Source organism: Abramis brama, assembly GCF_963993115.1.
Source record: "Abramis brama genome assembly, chromosome: 10".
NCBI classification, from domain to species: domain Eukaryota; kingdom Metazoa; phylum Chordata; class Actinopteri; order Cypriniformes; family Leuciscidae; genus Abramis; species Abramis brama.
This window is the reverse complement of record NC_139972.1, coordinates 15370831-15391358: the sequence shown is the minus strand read 5'-3', so window position 1 is coordinate 15391358 and position 20528 is coordinate 15370831. Positions and strand designations below refer to the sequence as shown.

Genomic DNA, 20528 nt, shown 5'->3' with positions numbered 1-20528 from the left:
CTCTGCTTTGACTCCAAACCTGCTATCAACATTGTATGTGTGATATCTGCTTGTTCTCAAATCCCTCATGTCATGCTCTGCTTGACAATGCTATGAAAACATGTTTTTACTTGAGTGGGGTCCAGGGATCCTCACTGAAGATTTGTGTGTGTGTGTTTGTGCAGGCCACGACAAGGCTCAATCGAGCTTTTATAGAAATTCAATGATTGATGTAATTTGTGGAGAAGCAGGAGCAGTGATTTTGTTTGATCTGGGTCTTCTGGGTTTACTGAGAGGTTTTGATGTGGCCTCAGAAGGCATCTTGTTAGCAAGCTCGTAAAACTCTTGGTTTCTTTCAATAGTGCTGCTGTTACAGCTCCAAAAACTCCTAAACCAAAAGGACTGTGAGGCCCTTAAGAAACTCCACTTGTCCATCTCAGGTGTGTTTAGTTGGTGACAAAAAAGAAGGACCTGAGACTTGATGCATTTCTTTCTTTTTTTTTTTTTTTTTATTATAGCAGTTTTTAGTCACCATCTTCATTTATTTTTGTAACTTCTGCAGTTGGCATATGATTTTATCCAAAGTAACTTACAATGTAATGCGCATACATTTTATCAGTTCATGCATTCCATGGTAACTGAACCGATGAATTTGGAATAGAAAAAAAAACCCTATGCAATATCTTTATTTCCAATTTTTTTTTGTGTTAATATTTTCTTTTATTCTTGCTTTTATATGAATAAATTTGATTTGAAAAATTTATATTTTAATATAATAGTGAATATATACAATATTTGCACCGTGGCCCTCAATCAAATGTGATTTCTGGAGTTTCTGCAGATGTGGTATAGTCACTTTGCTGTCTCAAAGACATGTGTTGTTGATTTATTGCATTATTTATGACGTTGCATTTAGGGTTGGGAGATATGACGATATTATCGTATATCGACGATATCTCGCAAGTATCAGTCATTTACCAGACGATCATCGTCAATATCGGAAAAAATATACTCACATAGCCCCATAGTTACCATACACATATTTATTCACATGCAAAAACATGAATTAAATATTTTCTAGGGTATTGGACAGAAATTCGAACTGTACCAGAGTTCGTTTGGAACCGGACCGAGACCACCTCTTCAGCTGGGTCTCGGCACGGTTGTTTGGTCCGCACCCGAGTGTGATTGCCCAAAAGATCCGCACCAAAGGGGGAAACTAACTTGAGTTCATTCAATCAGACCAAACAAGACAGGTGTGAATGCACCTTAAAGTGAGTGTTAGATGATGGCAAAGGTAATCTAAATGTAAAAATAGGAGAAATGAGCAAGAATAAAAATATAAGATATTACAATACCTAGGGCCAGTTTGCGCCAACGGATACCCTCTTTTGGTGTTATTTTTTTTTTAACCCATTTCTAATTCTAACCAAAAAATAATAATAATTTTTTTCTCATGCAGAACGAACTGCAGAATTTTAGACAAATTACAAATACATTATAGCTTGAATACACGTTTAAAAACAGCACTACACATTATAATTAAGGAAATTAATTATACTCATCATCATGAAATGTCTACTCGGATGATAACGCCAATAAGAAAGAGAAACATCTAACCTTATGAGAAAAGAAAAAGCACATTGCTATGCTATGTGACATCAACATGCATTTATCACTATTATAATCACCAAATTCTGTTTCATTTGTATTCAACAGCTCTAACTAACCAAAGTAAAACCTTTAACATTTCAATCATTAAATTAAACGAACTGAATTGCAGGTAATCATTAAATAAAGTGCAGCCAAACTTAACATTGATGTGTGTTTTACAGTGCATGTCGGCAGTGTTGTCTCTTGCAAGGGAAGGGGCGGATATTATAATATATTATAATCGTATATTGCGAAAAAATTTAAGGCGGTTATTGAAATATTCAATATTCAATACATTTATTTTGTTATTGATAATAGTGCATTAATTGAGGATCCTTTTGCATTTGATATAGATTTGCTTTTGTAATTAGCAGCTGTTTTTGGTCAGAGTAAAAATGTATTCAAATTCAATGTTTTTTTTTATTGAAGTATTTTGACAGCTGGATGACGCACTGTGTGTTCGAAAATTATACCCTCATAAATGCAGACCTGTTCAACTGGTCAAGTATCGGTGCTTAATAAAAAACTGGTCAAGGCCATATCAACTACCCCTTTACATTGGTGCAAAACTGAAGCGAGTGCAGTCAGGGTTGTTCAGTGTGATTTTTCCACTCCAGAGTCCTAACTTGTTCCCTGCAAGAGGAAGTTTGAGTCATATGAGTAAAATTTAAAAATTGTCTTTAAAAGGGAAGGAAAAGTATTTTCGTAACGCAGTACACACAGTTGCCTTTCACTTCAGCCAATTTTGGGCTCGTTAAGTATTTCCCAAAACATTCCAGGATTTTAGGAAGTCACAGCGAGTGTGCTAATATGTAAAAGTATTTTCGTAATGCAGTACACACAGTTGCCTTTCACTTCAGTGACCTTTAAAAGGGGTGGAGTTGTTTGCAGGAGACTGCGTTAGCTGAAAAAACACTGGTGGCGTCAAAGTGTGGGCGTCAATCCCCCACTCATCAACATGGCAAGAAAGGAGAATCGTGTGTATTTTCTTGTAGTGGGTGAGAGAGTTTTGGTATTTTAGGGAGTTAAGACCTGATCTTAAGAACCGAGGACCAGCTCAGGAAGTTGAGAGGTATTTTTAGTTCTTTCAACTTTTACACGACGCCTCCGGAAAAGCTGAAGAGAAGCCGCAGACCAATAACTATATCAGCAGAGCTTCTTCAAAAGACGGGGCACTTTAAACTGGCAGCCTATTCTCTGAACCCCCTCAAAGTAGGGAGATTACCCAAAATGGGAAGCTGGGAAAGTTGTTTGGGTTGGCTGCAATGCCCTTTAGAGGACTGTGGGTAAAGTCTGCATTCTTCAGTAAAGTGGATATGGGAAAGTTAGGGTGATCCAAGATAAAGAAAAGACTTCAGAAGAACTCTGTGAAACTACCTTTGAAACTATAGACCATAAAGAACATGACCACAATTTGATGACCGGTCCACCCCTAGCAATCCTGATTTGACTGTATGGGTCAATAGCTATGTTTCCATCCAGAGCTGAGAATTGAACTTTTGCGCAAAATCGAAATGTCTCAGAAAACGTTTGCAAATAAAGCAGCGTTTTCATGTGTTCAGGAGAACAAAATCGTCACTTCCTGGGAAATTGGTGCAAAATATCTGTATTAAAAATGGAAGTTTCTGCAATAATGGAAGCCTCATTATTGGATTTTTTTTTCCTAGATCCAAGGCTCGATTTGAAGGGGAATTGATCAATAAGCATTCAATATTTTAACATCAAGCTTTTGTCATTCTTCGCGCTGATGGCCAAGAGATTTATTTATTTTCAAGTCATTTTTTGACAAGAACAGAATGATATTTCTTTGATTAGTGTTTAAGGACATTCACCTGACTGACATAACATTAGATATATTTCTATATTCCTGATGGCAAAGCTGAATTTTCAGCATCATTAGTCTTCAGTGCCACACGATCCTCAGAAATCGTTCTAATACGCTGATTTGCTGCTCAAGAAACATTTCTTATAATCAACGTTGAAAAAAAGTTGTGCTGCTTAATGCTTTTGTGGAATCCGTCATGCATTTTTTGCAGGATTCTTTCTTTGATGAATAGAAAGAACAGCTTTTAATATAATAGAAGCAAGGACTTCTATTGAAAATAACATTCTTTGTAACATTTTGTAACACAAATGTCTTCTTTGGTCAATAAAAAAAATATATATTAATTTCTTTCAGAAAAACTAAAATCCTACTCACACCAAACTTTTGAACAGTAGTGTTTATATATATATTTTTTGAAAATAATAAAGAGGTGTACACGTATTCAAGGAGGAATGTATTAAGGAATTTTTTTAATGCGCCACATGACTTTTTTTTTTTTTTTTTTACTATTTCCTTTTTCTTTATTCTGGGCACTCATACTTGCTACTTATTCACATTCAAGCATCCTATCATCCTCCCCCAAAATATCAAAGTTCAGCTGCACAATTTGATACATCAATAAACTAGTTACCCACTAATTATTTCTCATAAGATCCCAGCCTGTATAATCGTGGAGCAGCATGATGGGTTAAAGGATAAAGCTCAATATGAGGAGAGCTATTTCCTTACAGTCTCCTCTCCAGGCAGATGGGTCACATGAGGACATCTGGCCTTAATATCCCTGTAGTGCATTACTCCCGTCTAAGATCCTATTGATTTGATTGATATTGTGCCTTTGGCAGTTCTGTGCAACATTGACTGTCAGAATGGTTCACAACGCAGATGTTTGCAGATCATCCGTCACATATGCTTTGCTTAACAAGCTCGTGTCAGCTCCATATAGAAATAGTGCTACAGTAATTAAGTGTCTAATGGGGTTGATATTGCTGTAGGCGAGGGATTGAATAAACTACTTGTGGCATAACAAGCTGTTAGAAGAGCTTGCTTTGAAATGCAAAAGCAGGATATTTAGTTACTCACTATGGTTACAAGAGAAGAAATAATAAAGCAGTTGCATCGTTGTGTTGGATGACGATGCATTTCTGAATGCAAATCTGAGTGTATATAAATGTAAATGAGTCCAAAAATTACAGTTTTTTTTCTTTCCACTTATAATGAATAAAGTAATACAGAATGGCATGAGGATGAGTAAATTATGACATTATAAACTATCCTTTCGACCCTATTTGGCCTACTGTATCGTATTTGATATGTAGATTTATAAGGCCTCTAAATAATCAACATGATCAAAATTTGAAAAATATGTACACAATCTTCTACATGCCTTCTGTCGTCTGATTGATAGTTTATACTTCAGCAAGTAAAAATCCTTTTCGGTATAACTGTAAAAACGTCCCTCTTCAGGTCGTGGTACATTATTCTGTAAATTTAGTATTAATATAGTATTAATATAATATAAAATACAAGTAATATTTCCAGATCAAATGTTTTATGTACTATACTAATGTTTAGTATTTATTAATACTAAAATAAAATGTTAGTATTAATGTTAGTTTCATTAATGTTAATCAAACAACAAAATACAAAGAGAAAATCTCTCAGCTGAAAGTAAGATGAACATTTACTGCACTGAAGCAACTTAAGTCTACTTAATTATCCATAAAAATATGGAAATATTTTTAAATAAATAAAATATGATCAACCCACAATAAAAACTACAGAGCTTTTGATCATAAAACTATTTCAACATCAGATATATTATTGGGAGACACTATGGAAGCTTGTTTCTGCTACTGAATAAAGAATAAAAAAACTTTTTATCTCACAATTCTGACTTTTCTCAGAATTGCGAGTTATAAAGTCAGAATTGTCACTTGCCCGATCGGGCCAGTGCTGCGTCGTAACGAAATTGATCATTTGCTTGTGTTTTTAAGTCTTGTCAATTTCAACATTCAAGCCTTTTTTAACCATTCTGATTCAAACGCAAGAGAATGCAAAAGAAATCTCAATTTAGTGCTCGCGCTTTGTTTTCAGACAACTCTCTGTGTGCGCACAGAAAACAGCTTGCGAGTATTGAATAGAGTTCTCTTTCACGTCTTCTTGCGCTTGAATGGAAAAATACACAACAAAAGTATGTGGGAAAAAAAAAGCCTGTCTTGGCGAGTATTCATGCAAGCACTGTCGGGTATGTCTGAACTTAAACAGATGAGAAAGAAAACGCATGTGTAACAGTGTATTGGATCTGTGCGTCCGGTCTTAGTGACATGATATCGGTCTTTTCAGCCTAATTTTACTGCTGCTGTCTGTCATTAATGTTAATCAAACAACAAAACACAGAGAAAATCACTCCATCATCTTGACTGAACAACTTTTGTAGCTTTAATGAGAATTAATCTAAATTTAATTAAAACTTTGAAGACTATGCAATGTTATTTTACATTTGATAATTTAATTTCTGTAAGCTACATGAATACTTTTATACCTGAATAACTTTAAACACTGTTTGTTTCATTTGTATCTCTGTTCTGTTGTATTTATTTGAGCTGTTGGTTATAACTTAGTTTATTACTGAAGACTCACTTGTCAGGCTAGTAGTTTTTACTGTGGTATCAAAATTGGAATTGTGAAATTTCAACAGTATCTACAATGTTGGTTGCTTTTTATTAGAATACAGTGTTACATGGGTCAAAACAACAACAAAACTTTTTATTTTTTTATTGATTTATTTATTGGTTTGTCCAGTGAAAACTTTGGCAGGGCAAGTAAAAATTTGAACCACTGGCCCAACCAATCCCCTAGCATTGAACCCTGTTACTTTATTAAGTGGTTATCACTTCATCTTATCATTCGCCTGTGCTGTGAGAGAGATGGGTCTGGGATGCCAGTAAATTCACTCGCCAGTGCCAAGAGGCCTGGGCAGCTGGCACAACTCATTCACACAGACGACAAAGTCTCAGTGTGAACCAATTAGGTCACACCTCTCATCACACTAGCATTATGTTCTCTTAGACTCTTTAGCTGCTATGCTTATCTAGTGCTTTTATTTGAAGGATTTAATGAAAATATGTTGACGTCAATTCTACTGATCACTTTTTATAGACTTAATGGGTCATGGAAAGTTTTAGTTATATGTTTATCTGCTCTGAATACATCATTGGTTGTTGGAGAGGGATGAAAGGAACCTTTAGTGCCTTTTTTTGCATAGAGGCCGGGACACACCAAGCCGATGGTCTGCCGTCAGGCAATGTTGGTCCGTTTATGAGCGTCGTTCAGCTTAGTTTTTTAATTAGGTTCCGTACTGTGTGCTCTATTTGAACGCCGTCTGGGTTTTTTGGCCTGCGGAGTTGGGGCCCGTCGGTGAGAACGAGAACTAAGATTGGCTGTTCAGCTTAGTGAACGAATCAGTGCATGAGAATAAAAGCGAAAGTGATGAAAGCGAGAAAAGAAGTCAAGACGGTACATACAGAAGGCTGTTATAATGTTACGTCATCTTACCCGAGCGTTCGAATGCATGAATATTTCCATAATAACATGAGCTATCTGGAATGAAGAAAGTGATCATCGTGATTGATATTCAAAATGGTAAGCAAGCGCTGCTTCGTTTCCAAATTGTATATCTGCAGTCCTAGTTTCGGTTTCCTTTTTGAATGACAAAAAGGGAGGGGGGATGGAGAAGGGGGAGGGCCCCACCAAAAAAGTGTCGATTCCCCCCAAAAAAGGCTTGATCCCCCCCCTGAAGGACATCAAAACAAGATGTGGGGTAATATAAAGTTTTACCTGTAAAATAATAAGAAGATACATTTATAGCTCTGACCGATTTTAAATCGTAATTTTGGCCACCCCTGAAATTGGTCATACCATTAATATTACTTGAGCAGTTGCATGGACGAAGAACATAATGCGTTTAAAATGCATACACACAGTTCAGTTGAATGATAACAACCCCCCCACCCCCAACTCTCTGATCCCCCTGAGGGCCATTGTGTAATTCACACTCAGGGTTGGTCCATGAGAAACCTGTAAGGATTTTTCCAACCTTCTGTCTTTTCTTCATCCTTTTCATCATGTTTGAGACCACAGCTGTGACTTGATTAGATGCTCATCCCACAGATCCATCTTTTCTACACAAAGCCATGCCTTGTCACCTTTAACAGTGTGTCCTGCAGCAGAAGCCGGCACAGGGAATGAAGGCTGAACACTGTGTGTGTACAACAACACTTTTATATGCACTACAACAGCATTCTCTCAGCATCCCTGTCAGGATGATCCCTGGCCTCTTCAACAAAAACTTTTCAGGTTTATTTTTGCTCTAATGCATATTATGCATCAATATTTCTCGGTTTCAAAACCTACACTGCCATTCAAAAGTTTGGGTTTGGTATGACATTTTTACAGTAAAAACAGTAATATTATTATTTAAAAATAATTATTTTCTATTTTTAAAAAAAATATATTTTAAAGTGGAATTTATTTCTGTAATGACAAAGCTGAATTTTCAGCATCATTAATCCATCAGTCACATGATCCTCCAGAAATCATTCTAATTTGCTGATTTGCTGATTAAAAAACATTTCTTATTATTATATATCAATGTTGAAAACCATGGAAACCATGATGCATTTTTTCCCAGGATTCTTTGATATCCTAATATATTTGATATTCTTTGATCTTTTGACAGCATTTATTTGTAACAATGTAAAAGTCTTTACCCATATTTTATCAATTTAATGCATTTATCCTGAATCAAAGTATTAATTTCTTTACCCAAAAAATTCTTACTAAGCTCAAACTTTTAAATGGTAGTGTAGTTTAGAATATTGCTAAGATAACGTGATGCTCCAAGCATAAAAATGCACAGCACACACATATCGATTTAAAAATGTTCCTAATAGTTTTAGCTATCTTACATAATGTTTTTCACTGAGTATTCGCAATGTATCATGGGATTGACTGCTCTGTGACGGATAAATGCGATTATGAATTTGGCCCAAAACACTTTTTGGACAGCTTTTGCAATTAAAGTACACTGGTGCTGCCTTTTAGAACTGTTATTCTAGAACTAAAGTATGTGTCGGGTCTAAATAAAAAAAGATTCTGTCATTTAGAGGAAGTAAGACTAAGAGACTCAACTGCCACACCTTAATTGGCTTATGCAAGCATGTGCATTATCTGATGGGCCGATAAGGGTTCATTACATTCAGCTGACCATGACTGACTATGTGATGCTTGTTTAAACAGGAACACTGTTTATGTTGTGATGATACTTAGAACTGATGGTGGTTTGACATATATGAACATATGGCTAGTGCTTTCTCAACACCTCTCTCAAGTTTGTTCAGCTTCAGAGCTCTCAACAAAATGAGCGTGGTATATATGGTTGAGAGATGAATCATGAACTAGGAGGATGTAGCCCAAGCTGTAATAGTGTTTTAGGTCATGCTGCCTGTTAAACCCTCCTTGAGCTGAACTTCATTAGTATTCAGTGGTGGTTGCACAGCGGTGGTTAAAGTTGCTCAATAAGGCTCAGTGAAACACTAAAACTCACTGTTTCCCTCAGCACACAGGAACACTCTTCTGCTATGAGTTGCTTTTAATCCCAAAAATAAAATTTCCTTCTCTTTTTCTTTTCCACAGGCAGTGAGCATCAACAAAGCCATCAACACACAGGAGGTTGCTGTCAAAGAGAAGCATGCCAGGAATATCCTTTTGTCTGTGTTGTCCTGAAAGAGAAAAGAGAAATACTGTATTGAGGAATGTAAGGGGGAAAAGATGATTAAGATTCTTATTTTATGATGAATAAGCAGGCGGCATCACCTGATAACCTCAAAATAGCCAAATCGCAATCTACTGGTTATAGGGATCACCAAATAACCGTTATTTAATTTTATTTTTCCATTGAATGCCCCACTGCAGAGTCCTGCAACGGGTCGGGTACCCGCATAAAAATGGACCCGTGCAGGACTCTGCCCCACTGTTTACCTAATATTTTTTTATTTGATTATTTTATTTTGAGGATATCTTATTTTATAAATTTTAAGGGATTTTAACTTGCTTTTATTTTATTTGTTTAATTCATTTAATTTTGTTATTGTTAATGTTATTTTATTTGGAGATATCTAATTTGAGGTTATTATGAGGTATTTTATCTTATATTTTATTTTTTGGACATTGGACTCCCTACTTTTTAGATACCTTAAACTAAGATACTAGGTTTTATATATATATATATATAATAAATAAAAATAATATAATAATATATATATAACCTCAAAATACCTGGCAGGCCTAGTACCAATACCTGGCAGGCGTGTGTATATATATATATATATATATATATATATATATATATATGGTACCAGTACACTGGCCAGACCAATCTGCCAATATTTGCCCATTATCCGCATCTGATATTGAAGCATCTGGATTAAGATGATTCAGAGATGCAGACTTTAAACTGCGTGTCCCTCATTTTTGTCCTTGACTGCTGTCTTCACCGTGCATATTGGGCACGCATCATGAGAAAGGGGCTCACACATTCTGGCTTGCAGTCAACCGCCTGCCCCTTTCCAGCAATGCGGTGCTCTGCTGGAAATTTTGCCACGTCTTCCACAAGCTGCTGAGGGACGGCCATCCAAACGTGAGTACATACACGTCTAATTCCATCTCACTTTCACTTTCTCTGTTGATATCTGCTTCTCCCGTTGATTAATTTATTTTTTTCACACACTCAAAACAGCTCCCCAGAGTAAACGCAGCGTGCATCAGTGACATGTGATGTGTGTGCAATCCATATTGAACTATCCCACATTGAGCTCTGTTACAAAAAATGTAACCAGCTGTTTACTTAGACAGCATTTTAAGGCATCATAGGCACACCCCTGATTCAAAGTCTGTTCAAAAAGGTAGGCAGCAACATTATGCGACCATTTCAAAGCAGCACTGCAAATAACCTATGCGGAGCAGTCAGCACCAAAACAACGCATTGTGATATTTATTTTACATACTGAGAACTATCAATAAAATTAGTTCAGTCTTATTAAAAAGGCAGTATTTTACTATGCATTTGTATTAATTATTGCGCTGTTAGCTTTGCAACGTGCTAACTTAAAACTCTTATTGGAATCAATTGTAAGTCAAGTTTCCCTTACACTTAACATAAGGAGATCTGGTAGCTGGTATATGAAGTATTACAATTCAGTGACATATTAGTAGGCCCAGACAGAATATGCTGATTTTCCAGAGTGACTTCTGGATTTAAACCTGGTAAAATAAGATATATGGGTACCTTGGTTAAGATCTGAGGTACCAATATATCGGACAGACAAATGAATCTGTCAATATTCGACCACTTTGAGGTTATTGGCATTAGTTTTATTTTATTTTAATTTAATTTATTTTAGGGTAATATCATGAGGTATCTTTTTTTATTTTAAACTTGAAGAAATTTTAAACTTTTTTTGCTTTGATTTTATTTTAGGTATCTAATTTGATGGTAATTTCATGTGGTATTTATTTTTTATCTCTCGTTTGTGGGTAATATCTTGGGTTTTATTTTATTTTATTTATTTATTTTTTGAAATGCTGTCTCAACTCTTCCTGTCTCTCTCTTTGTCACCTCAGGTCATTAAGGACTCCATGCGGCACAAGGCTGACCTGAACGACATGAGCAGGATGTGGGTAAGTGCACGAACACAAGTTGTGGCTGCTGGTTTTAATGATTTCCCTCTAAAACAGAGGCTCGCTCAATATAACTCTCTGTCATTATTGAATGTGGCCTTGTCGAGCTCCCTTGAGTTTCCATCTCTGTGGAAACTGTCAGTGTTGTCAGTCAGCGAGCTATTTAGTTATTGCGGATTGACAGCTGAATAGCTTGGCATTCTGTGTATGAGTCAGACACACTAACCTCAGCACAGAGATGATCTGTAATTAGCTAACGATGATGTGAGCATGTGTTTGGCACTCTGGAGGAATGCTTACAGAGCGTTGCTTGTTATGAGGTACCAGTCAAACGTCCCTGATATCTTGTGAAGCTCACTTCATGTTTATATATCTAATAGATCAGACAATATATGCCAAATCATATTTTGGTTATTTCTTTCTGTGTAATCCAATATACTGTATATTTAATGTGTGATTTATAGATCAATGTGTATATATAATAATAATAATAATAATAATAATATTAAATATTATATAAATAAAATTAAAATAAGATATATTACCAGTGTAATAGCTCACTGTAAAATAAAAATAGAATATTTAAGAAAATACTAAAACAGTAGTAGTAGTAGTAATAATAATAGCTTTAATTCATTACTTGTCAGAACGATCGCAGGGAGCTCTTAAAGCTTCTCTTTTGTTGACATCAGCTGGTTTATAGGCGCTTCTTATTACAAATTTGGGAAGGTAGTGTCCCAGATGCAGAGATGGAGTTCATGGAGCTGCGTTTACTGCAAACCGAGCAGCTTTGAGATTCATTGTGCAGCCCTAATACAGTTGTGTTGTGAATGCCGTTTCTTGTTGATTTTTATCTTGATTGTCAGCAATATAAGTGTTTCTGATGCAGTTTACGATCAACTGTGCTTCGCCAGCCAAAAGGAAGTGTCAGATGGAACATGCTGAGTTGCATCTTTGAGTATTCCCTTTGCAGTTTAGTATTAGTAACTGCATCCCTTTGAGTATTCGCTGACAACATGCTGCAGAATTAGACTCAGGAGAAACATTTCCTGTGAGCGACTCTGCCCATTCCTGTTATGATGTCACTGTAAGTGGTGATGGGAACAGGAAGTGAAAGAATGAGATCATTATCTTGACATGCAGCTGGCCCTTTTATGGGTGTACACCAAACATGTGAACGCATACACAACCTGACCGTAATCTGCCCCTAATGACTCATACTTTGAACTGTGAAGTGAGCTGATGAGCTTAGAATGACAAAAGGACTCATTAGATGCTACTGCTGCTTTGGAAAGGGAACGACATCATTTCCTTTGAAAGCATTCAGTGTTTTTCTTGCCCTCACACTTCGTTCTCTCTTCTTAGGGTCATCTGAGTGAAGGCTATGGGAAGTTGTGCAGCATCTACCTCAAACTGCTCATTACCAAAATGGAGTTTCACATCAAAGTGAGTGACTGAGCCCTTGAATTTGATTTCAGCAAAACATCCATTTTCTAACTCTCCTCCTCACATCTCCTCACAATCTGTTGTGCAATCAAAATGATTCTTCATGTTCCCTCCCAACCATTTTCACAATTTGAGCCAAATGAATCTTGACATTGTCATCCTGGAAAATGGCCATGATGTGTCGTCTCACATGGTTGTTTAAGAAATGAAAAGCTACACACTCCATCAATTAGGTTTAGAAGAACTGTTGCCAAACATATAACAAACTAGAAACATAATAATCACTGCAATAATGATCCAAACATAGACTCTTAAGCATTTTGCCAATTTTTTTTGGACGGGCTGTGTGTGTGTGTGTGTGTGTGTGTGTGTGTGTGTATATATGTGTATATATATATATATATATTATATGAGATATGTTTTGCCCCAGCTTCCTGTGTCATCACTTCACACTTCACTTATCCCGTAGTCTTTTGGACCGTAGGGGCACCACTGAAGACTTGGCAACCAGCTTCTTCCATTCCTCCCGGTTCTCTGCTTTCCGCACTGTGTCACTCAGCTCTAGAACTGTCCACTCTCTGATGTTGTCTTTCCATCTCTTCCTCTGTCTACCTCTTCGTCTGCTTCCCTGTACTGTGCCTTGTAATATTATGTGAGCAAGTCCTGATGATCTTGTGACGTGCCCGTACCAATTTTGGACGATACAGGAATGCAGGAAATAAATTTGCAGTTGTCAAGCCATTTCATGGGTATTTTAAAAACTCTACGCTGTCAGACTCTCACAAATATTATACTTATCCCACTTGCTTTCCCAGAATCCTCGTTTCCCAGGCAACCTTCAGATGTCAAACAGACAGCTTGATGAGGCGGGTGAGAACGACGTCAATAATTTGTGAGTATTGCTTTGTTTCTCACAAGCTTTGTGTTTTCTCAGTCTGTTTTTTTTTTAAATAAAGCTCCAAAATTGCTCTGTCTGTTTGTGGAATGGGACTTAATCATGTTTCCCTTTCCTCTCAACACGTGTAGCTTCCAGTTAACGGTGGAGATGTTTGATTACTTGGAGTGTGAGCTGAATCTATTCCTCGGCGGTAAGTTTAAGGTGGAGTGCCAGTGTTTGAACGTCAGCAAAGTCCTTTCACTTGCCGGCCATTTTGGTTGTGCTATTTTCTAAGTAGGCACTAGGCAGGCAATTACAATCTCTGAAATCTGAAATCTGTCAAGATTATATTTGAATAACATGTGAAGTGAGCAATCCAAAAATTTTTTTATTTTTTATTTATCTCAGATCACACAAAAAATTTGCATTCTAGAGTAAAAAACAAGTGACATCTCTATTGGTATAGATATATATGCTGAAAATGCAGTAAAATCTAGATGTCAGTTTGTCTGTGCTGTAAGCATTAGGGAGTGTTGTTGGCTGAAACACAGCTCCCTGGCACAGGAAACCACACCTCTGTGTGCTGAGAAGACGGGGTCTCACAGGAGCCTGCATCACTGATCACCAGAGAGAAGGAGGGGGGAGCATGGGCATGAATGTGAATGAGGAAATGGGCAATGAAAGGGATAAAAAAAAAGTGAATGTAGTGAACGAGGGATTCATAAAAAGAAAGAATATAACTTACCGATTGAAAACTGAGGCTGTTTAGAGTGTTTTGAACATATATTTATATTGCCCCTATTATCATTTTGTGTTTGTTTTGTTTCTTCACAGTGTTCAGCTCGTTGGATATGTCTCGTTCCGTGTCAGTGACTGCAGCGGGTCAGTGTCGTCTGGCCCCTCTTATACAGGTCATTCTGGACTCTAGTCATCTGTACGACTACACCGTCAAACTGCTCTTCAAACTCCACTCCTGTGAGTCCATAAACCACATCTCTCTCTTAACACACACACACAGAGGATCATAAAATAGAAACCACCAAACTGACCCATTGCTAAACCCCGCCTTTCAATCTGCCCATAGCTGAGGAAACACCCTGGAAAGCATTTTTTATTATTTATAATTTTTCTTAAACATAACAGATACTGTACTAATAACTGCTACTGTAATTTAAGTCATGTTTTAATGTTAATTTATTGTTGTTAATGTTTTTACTTATTTTAAATTAGTTATTTATGATTGTTATTTTAATTATTAAATATTTTGGGGTGGGATAGTTGTAATTGTGTGTTTTGTGTCGTTTCTTTGGATATTATAACAAAATGTCATAAAAATAGATATGAAAAAAAGAAAGCTCGACCAAGTTAGTAACTAATGGGGTAGGACTTAGTGGAGGGTCATTTTCTTTAGCTTTTCCTTGTTGTGATAGGCATTCTCATATCCTCCAGGTCTGCCAGCTGATACTCTACAGGGCCACAGGGATCGCTTCCAGGAGCAGTTTAAGAAGTGAGTCTGTCAGTCACTATCCAGTCAGAACAGCTGATTTGAGTCACACAGACTGCCACTATTTTAATCTTTTGTCATTTCTCACTCTCTCAATCTTTCCCCTCTCTCTCTCTCTCCAGGCTGAAGAGTCTGTTCTATCGCTCCAGTAACCTGCAGTATTTCAAGAGACTGATTCAGATCCCACAACTTCCTGAGGTGAGACTCCTGCATACCAAACAGATTTCTGCCTGACCTGAGTCCAGAAATACAGCTAGTGGAAAGAAATTATGTAACTCATTTACATATCTGCCTGCTTAGTTTGCTAGCATCAGGATTTTTAACTGGAGTCCATGAAAATGCTTCAGGCGGTCCTATAAAACAAAATCTTTCTTAAATTTTCATGACATTTCTCATGATATAATTTTATTTTTTTTCTTCTTTTTTGTTTGGGCATTTTGACCAGCCCTTCATAACATTGGCTCAAACAATTCTCCCGACCAATAGCATATGAGGGAAATGTTTTGGGAAAACCTGTTTGAAAACCTTTTTTTTTTTGTCGTCATCTGAAATCTTTGCAAGTGTTGGCATTATCTGAAATCTTTGCAAAGGCTGGATCCAAACTGGAGCTGACTTCCTTTATTATAATCGTTCTACTTTTTCTCTACAGAATCCGCCAAACTTCCTGCGGGCATCAGCCCTGTCCGAGCACATCAGTCCAGTGGTGGTGATTCCAGTGGAGTCTTCGTCCCCTGAAAGTGAACATGTAGTAGAGACAGAAGACCTGGTGGACACAGACATCCCACCTTTACCGGTACCACACACAATCTCACTATCCAAAGCTCTCATGTGTACTTTTTTTTTTTTTTTTTTTAAACGTGAGCATCTAAAGATTTATCTCCATTAGAGCGTTGCGGACAGCAAATTCGATGACTTTTTCGGCACCTCGGCTGCCACAGACCCGTTCAACTTCAGTCAGAATGGCATGCGCAAAGATGAGAAGTAAGTCTTGAAGATACTGGAATATAATTAATAATAATAATGAGCTCTTTGAGTTTATAAGATCATGATGAATCTATCTCTCACCTCAGAGACCGTTTGATTGAGCAGCTCACAGCAGAGCTACAGGCCCTGAAAGAGGAGCTGGAGTCCTTCAGATTAGAGGTAATGAGCTGGAGATGAGAGCAGAGGATGTAATAATATACACACTCACACAATACCATTCTAAAGTGTGGGGTCAGTCAAAAAAACATTTTCAGCTAGGAAACATTACATTTACAAAAACTGCTACAAAAGATTTCTCTTTTAAATGAATGCTGTTCTTCTGAACTTTCTATTCATCAAAGAGCCTTAAAAAAAATACAGTTTCCACAAAAGAATTAAGCAGCACAACTGTTTTCAACATTGATAATAATAAGAAATGTTTCTTGAGCAACAAATCAGTATATTAAAATGATTTCTGAAGGAAGACTGGAGTGATGGCTGCTTAAAATTCAGCATTTTAAAATAGATACAAATAGTGAACAGTTATTTTTAAAGGGACAGTTCACACAAAAATGAAAATTAGCCCATGATTTACTCACCTTCAAGTCATCCTAGGTGAACATGACATTCTTCTTTCAGTCAATTTCAATCAGAGTTGTATCAAAAAAAATGTCCTGACTCTTCCAAGCTTTATAATGGCAGTGAATTGCTTTTTCTGTTTTGAAGTCCATGAAAGTGCATCTATCCATTATAAAAGTGCTCCACACTGCTCCGGGGGGTTAATAAAGGCCTTCTGAAGTGAACTGATGCGTTTGTGTAAGAAAAATATCCATTTTTAAAACTTTATAAAGTAAAATAACTAGGTTCCGGCCAAACAAACATACGGATTGCACTTAAGTCTAAGCGCAACTTATGCGAGTAATGCGACATACTGCTGATGTTTACGCTACGCCATGACGCACTATGCCACTTATGACGTCACAAGTTGCGTAAATTGCACTTTAGGTGTAAGTAGACTGCATATGGCCGTTTGGCCGGAAGCTAGAATTTTACTTTACTACATGTTAAATATGAATATTTTTCTTACACAAACTCATCGCTTCGCTTCAGAAGGCCTTTATTAACCCCCCGGAGCAGTGTGGATCACTTTTATAATGGATAGATGCACTTCTATGGACTTCAAAACAGAAACAACAATTCACTGCCATTATAAAGCATTAACTTTTGAAGGAGTGAAAATGAAAGTGATAGAGATATGTCAACGATTCATTTGGTCTTTCTCAGAGTGGCCGTCTTTGTCAAGCACTCCGAGGGCGTGTGAACGAGCTGGAGGCGGAGCTTGCAGAGCAGACTCACCTGAAGCAGCAGGCGCTGGGTGAGAGCGAGTTCCTGAGGGTGGAGCTGGACGACCTGCGCAGGGTCAAAGAGGACACAGAGAAAGAGCAGCGCAGCCTGAGCGAAATCGAGAGTAAGAGTTATGATACTTTTGTCGGAAAAAGTTACATTGAACTTTCTTATTTCAAATATTGTATTTGAAATTAGACGTTCTTATTAAATGACCCTGTTAGTCTTCAAAGGTTTTGGAATGACGTCAGTAATTTAGGGGTTCAACACATCCCATTGCTCTGTTCCTCTTTCCTAAAACAAAAAACAGCTTTCCTTCCTTTTCGGTTAATTTACACTAACTGGTTCAAAACTGTTGCTTTTTTGGAATGATAGTTATTCCTTTATAATCACTATACCACAATCACCATGTTTTATGGACTGAACCCTCAGCACCACTGAACACCGTGTTACAGGAAATGAAAGGGCTGTTCAGAGTGTTGAGATGAAGGATAAGAGATGGATGTTCTTTAGACAGTCTGTTTACTCTCTGGAGCTGAGGAACTTAGCCAGAAGGGACGCCAATCCACAGCAACCACCAATCAAACGCTAATAAACCATATAGTCTACAGTCTAATTCACCAGCAAACATACAAAGGCCTGCGCTGACACAGCAGTTAGTTAGTTGTGCTAACTGTTCTGTGACACAGAGTAAGGTCTGAGGCTTGTGTTGTTGATACTTGATATATTAATTAATTATTGTATTTGTGTTTTTTGTAGGAAAAGCACAAGCAAATGAGCAACGCTACACCAAGCTAAAGGAGAAATACACAGAGCTTGTCCAGAGCCATGCTGACCTGCTGAGGAAGGTAAATTGATGTCCTTACATCTCCATTCAATCACACACTGGCTGTATATGGATATATTTATATAGATACGTTAAAGGTGGGGTACGCGGTATTTCAAAAACGCTGTTGGACAATGTTGATATCTGAAATCAACCCAAACAAACACACCCCTCTCTTCATTGCTCCGCCTCCAAAACTCCCTCTCCAATCCTAACCGCCCTGCTCCGAGTTGGCCTCGATCCACCTACATGCAAGGTGAGTGCACTAACATTGACGCTAAACACCGTATTCACTAGCAGCCGCCAAGAGTGGATGTCTGTTTATCATAGCAGAAGTGCAACCAAATAATGCTTCATGAAAAATAAAGCGCAGAGGATGAACGAATGACAAAGAAGCACAACAAAATGAACGTACAGTACACAATAGTAATTACAAACAATAGTTCATTGTTAGTTGCCAACTGCACAGCAGCTCCAGACAAACAATGACACTCAAACCCAGTGTTACTCACGTGTGGAGCGGAATCAAAGCAACCTGTTTTCAGGCCTTCCCGCTCAGGCCTCTCCAGCGCTGGAAAGCTTTTCTAATATAAACGCGGGTCCTATACAGCTGGTTGATAAACTCCCGACTTCAATTATTTTCACACTTTAAAAGATTTTGAATAAATTGCATGCATTAATCTAATACTGAGGGGAGAAAGATGTTCAAAATTGTAGCTGATATTTACTTCCACTTAATTCATCACACTGGAAACGGAAGGTCCAGGTGCATTGCGTTGTGGGACACAGCATCTCACTCAGCGAACTCGTTTTGGCAAATGCAGTCAGTAATCTGTGTTTTCCATGCAGATAGAAACGTTATATTACACACGTAGTGTGCACACTGCATGCTGCTTGCTTCAGCTCCAGAGGCCTGTCAGTAAACCTGCAGGTGGTTAGGCTCCTCCACCAGAATTCTTTTCTAGCAGACTCGGATGAAACACAGATGAGAACTTGGCACTGTGTTCCTCTGCCACGCTTAGGCTGTCATCACTCTCACTCTCATACAGCAGCACGCTCTGATCCCACCACAGAGCCATCCGACAGTGGGAGCCACATTCTTGGCAAAGGAACTGGGTCAGCCAAGTGTTTTGACTCTGCTAAACTGTACATGTCTATGTGCTTCTCAGAACGCAGAGGTGACACGTCAGATGACGGTGGCCCGTGCCGCCCAGGACGAGGTGGAGAATGTGAAGAAAGAGATGCAGGACAAATTGAAAGCCGCTCAGGACTCTACCAGTCAGCAGGTTGCACACAAACCACATACACACACACTTCATACACACACTCCCTCTGCCTAATGTATCCGTAGTATGTTTGTCTTACACTTCCCTATCCTCATGTATGTGCACGAGTAGGAGAAGGCTCAGTTAGAGCAGCTTCAAGCTCTACAAGCCGAGCTCTTGTCCAGCAGAACAGAACTAGAGACCCTGAAGAGTACCGTCACCTCCTCCCAACAGGTGGGACCTCACCCTCCACCCATCATTCTCTTCCTCTTCACCTCTGTCATGAATCTCTCTTCACTCCTTGTCAGAAATTAAAGAAACATAATAAAATGTCAAGCAATTCTTGACAAATCTTCACGCTTTAGCTGCATGATACTGGAAAAAACTGACATGCTGACATTTACTTTTTCTGCAATACATATTGTGAAATGAAGGAACATTCACCAGATGGCTTGAATAGTTCTATTTGGAAAAAAAATTATTCATTCTAGAATTAGTGGGTTGATTTTACAAATAAAATCATTTAAAAAGCTGAAAATTACTGAAGAGTGCAAAATATAACATTTTGGGAATATTTTTTCTTGAAATTTGGATGTTCACACTTTGATTTTACTTTTTATAGGAACTAACACAAAACACTTTCAGCAACCATAAATTGAGCAGTTAAAAAAAAATAGCTCCACTTGAGTTTGCATAGGCCACAATCCCACTGTTTTTGACCAATTCAGTAAAAATGTATAATAATAATTGTGATTTTTTTTTTAATTGTGATTATTATAAATATATTAAACAAAATAAGAAGTATTGTAATTTGTAACTGTTGTACTGTAAAATAAGAAATCAAGTATTTAATAAAAATAGTTTTAATTTATAGTACAACTGTTAAATTTCAGTACTGATATTTACATCTTAATTTCTTTCCTTTTTTTCTTTTTTTAAACAAACGTTAAACCATCAAGCTTTTATTTTGGTTTCAGAAACTCAGCCCTTTGCATGCGGGCAGCTTGTGGTTCAGTGTTTTTTGGTTTCTCAGATTGGTTTGATTCACAGTAAACTAACCGAGCTGTTCTGAGAATTGGGTTGCACGCATGTGAAATTCGCACTAAGCC

At 37.5% G+C, this 20528-nt stretch overlaps 1 protein-coding gene across 1 annotated transcript in view; it reads left to right on the top strand.

The window, feature by feature from the left end:
- hip1 (huntingtin interacting protein 1) overlaps positions 1–20528 on the top strand; it is a 35652-nt gene that overhangs the window by 12183 nt on the left and 2941 nt on the right. Inside the window, exons 2-18 of the mRNA XM_084125595.1 lie at positions 9152–9215; positions 10012–10154; positions 11138–11194; positions 12560–12640; positions 13456–13532; positions 13667–13728; positions 14352–14492; positions 14967–15024; positions 15144–15219; positions 15671–15814; positions 15908–16002; positions 16092–16164; positions 17269–17452; positions 18088–18176; positions 19324–19440; positions 19552–19722; positions 20453–20468. Coding sequence (XP_083981721.1) covers positions 9152–9215; positions 10012–10154; positions 11138–11194; positions 12560–12640; positions 13456–13532; positions 13667–13728; positions 14352–14492; positions 14967–15024; positions 15144–15219; positions 15671–15814; positions 15908–16002; positions 16092–16164; positions 17269–17452; positions 18088–18176; positions 19324–19440; positions 19552–19722; positions 20453–20468 — 1648 coding nt within the window. The remainder of the gene's footprint in view (positions 1–9151; positions 9216–10011; positions 10155–11137; positions 11195–12559; positions 12641–13455; positions 13533–13666; positions 13729–14351; positions 14493–14966; positions 15025–15143; positions 15220–15670; positions 15815–15907; positions 16003–16091; positions 16165–17268; positions 17453–18087; positions 18177–19323; positions 19441–19551; positions 19723–20452; positions 20469–20528) is intronic.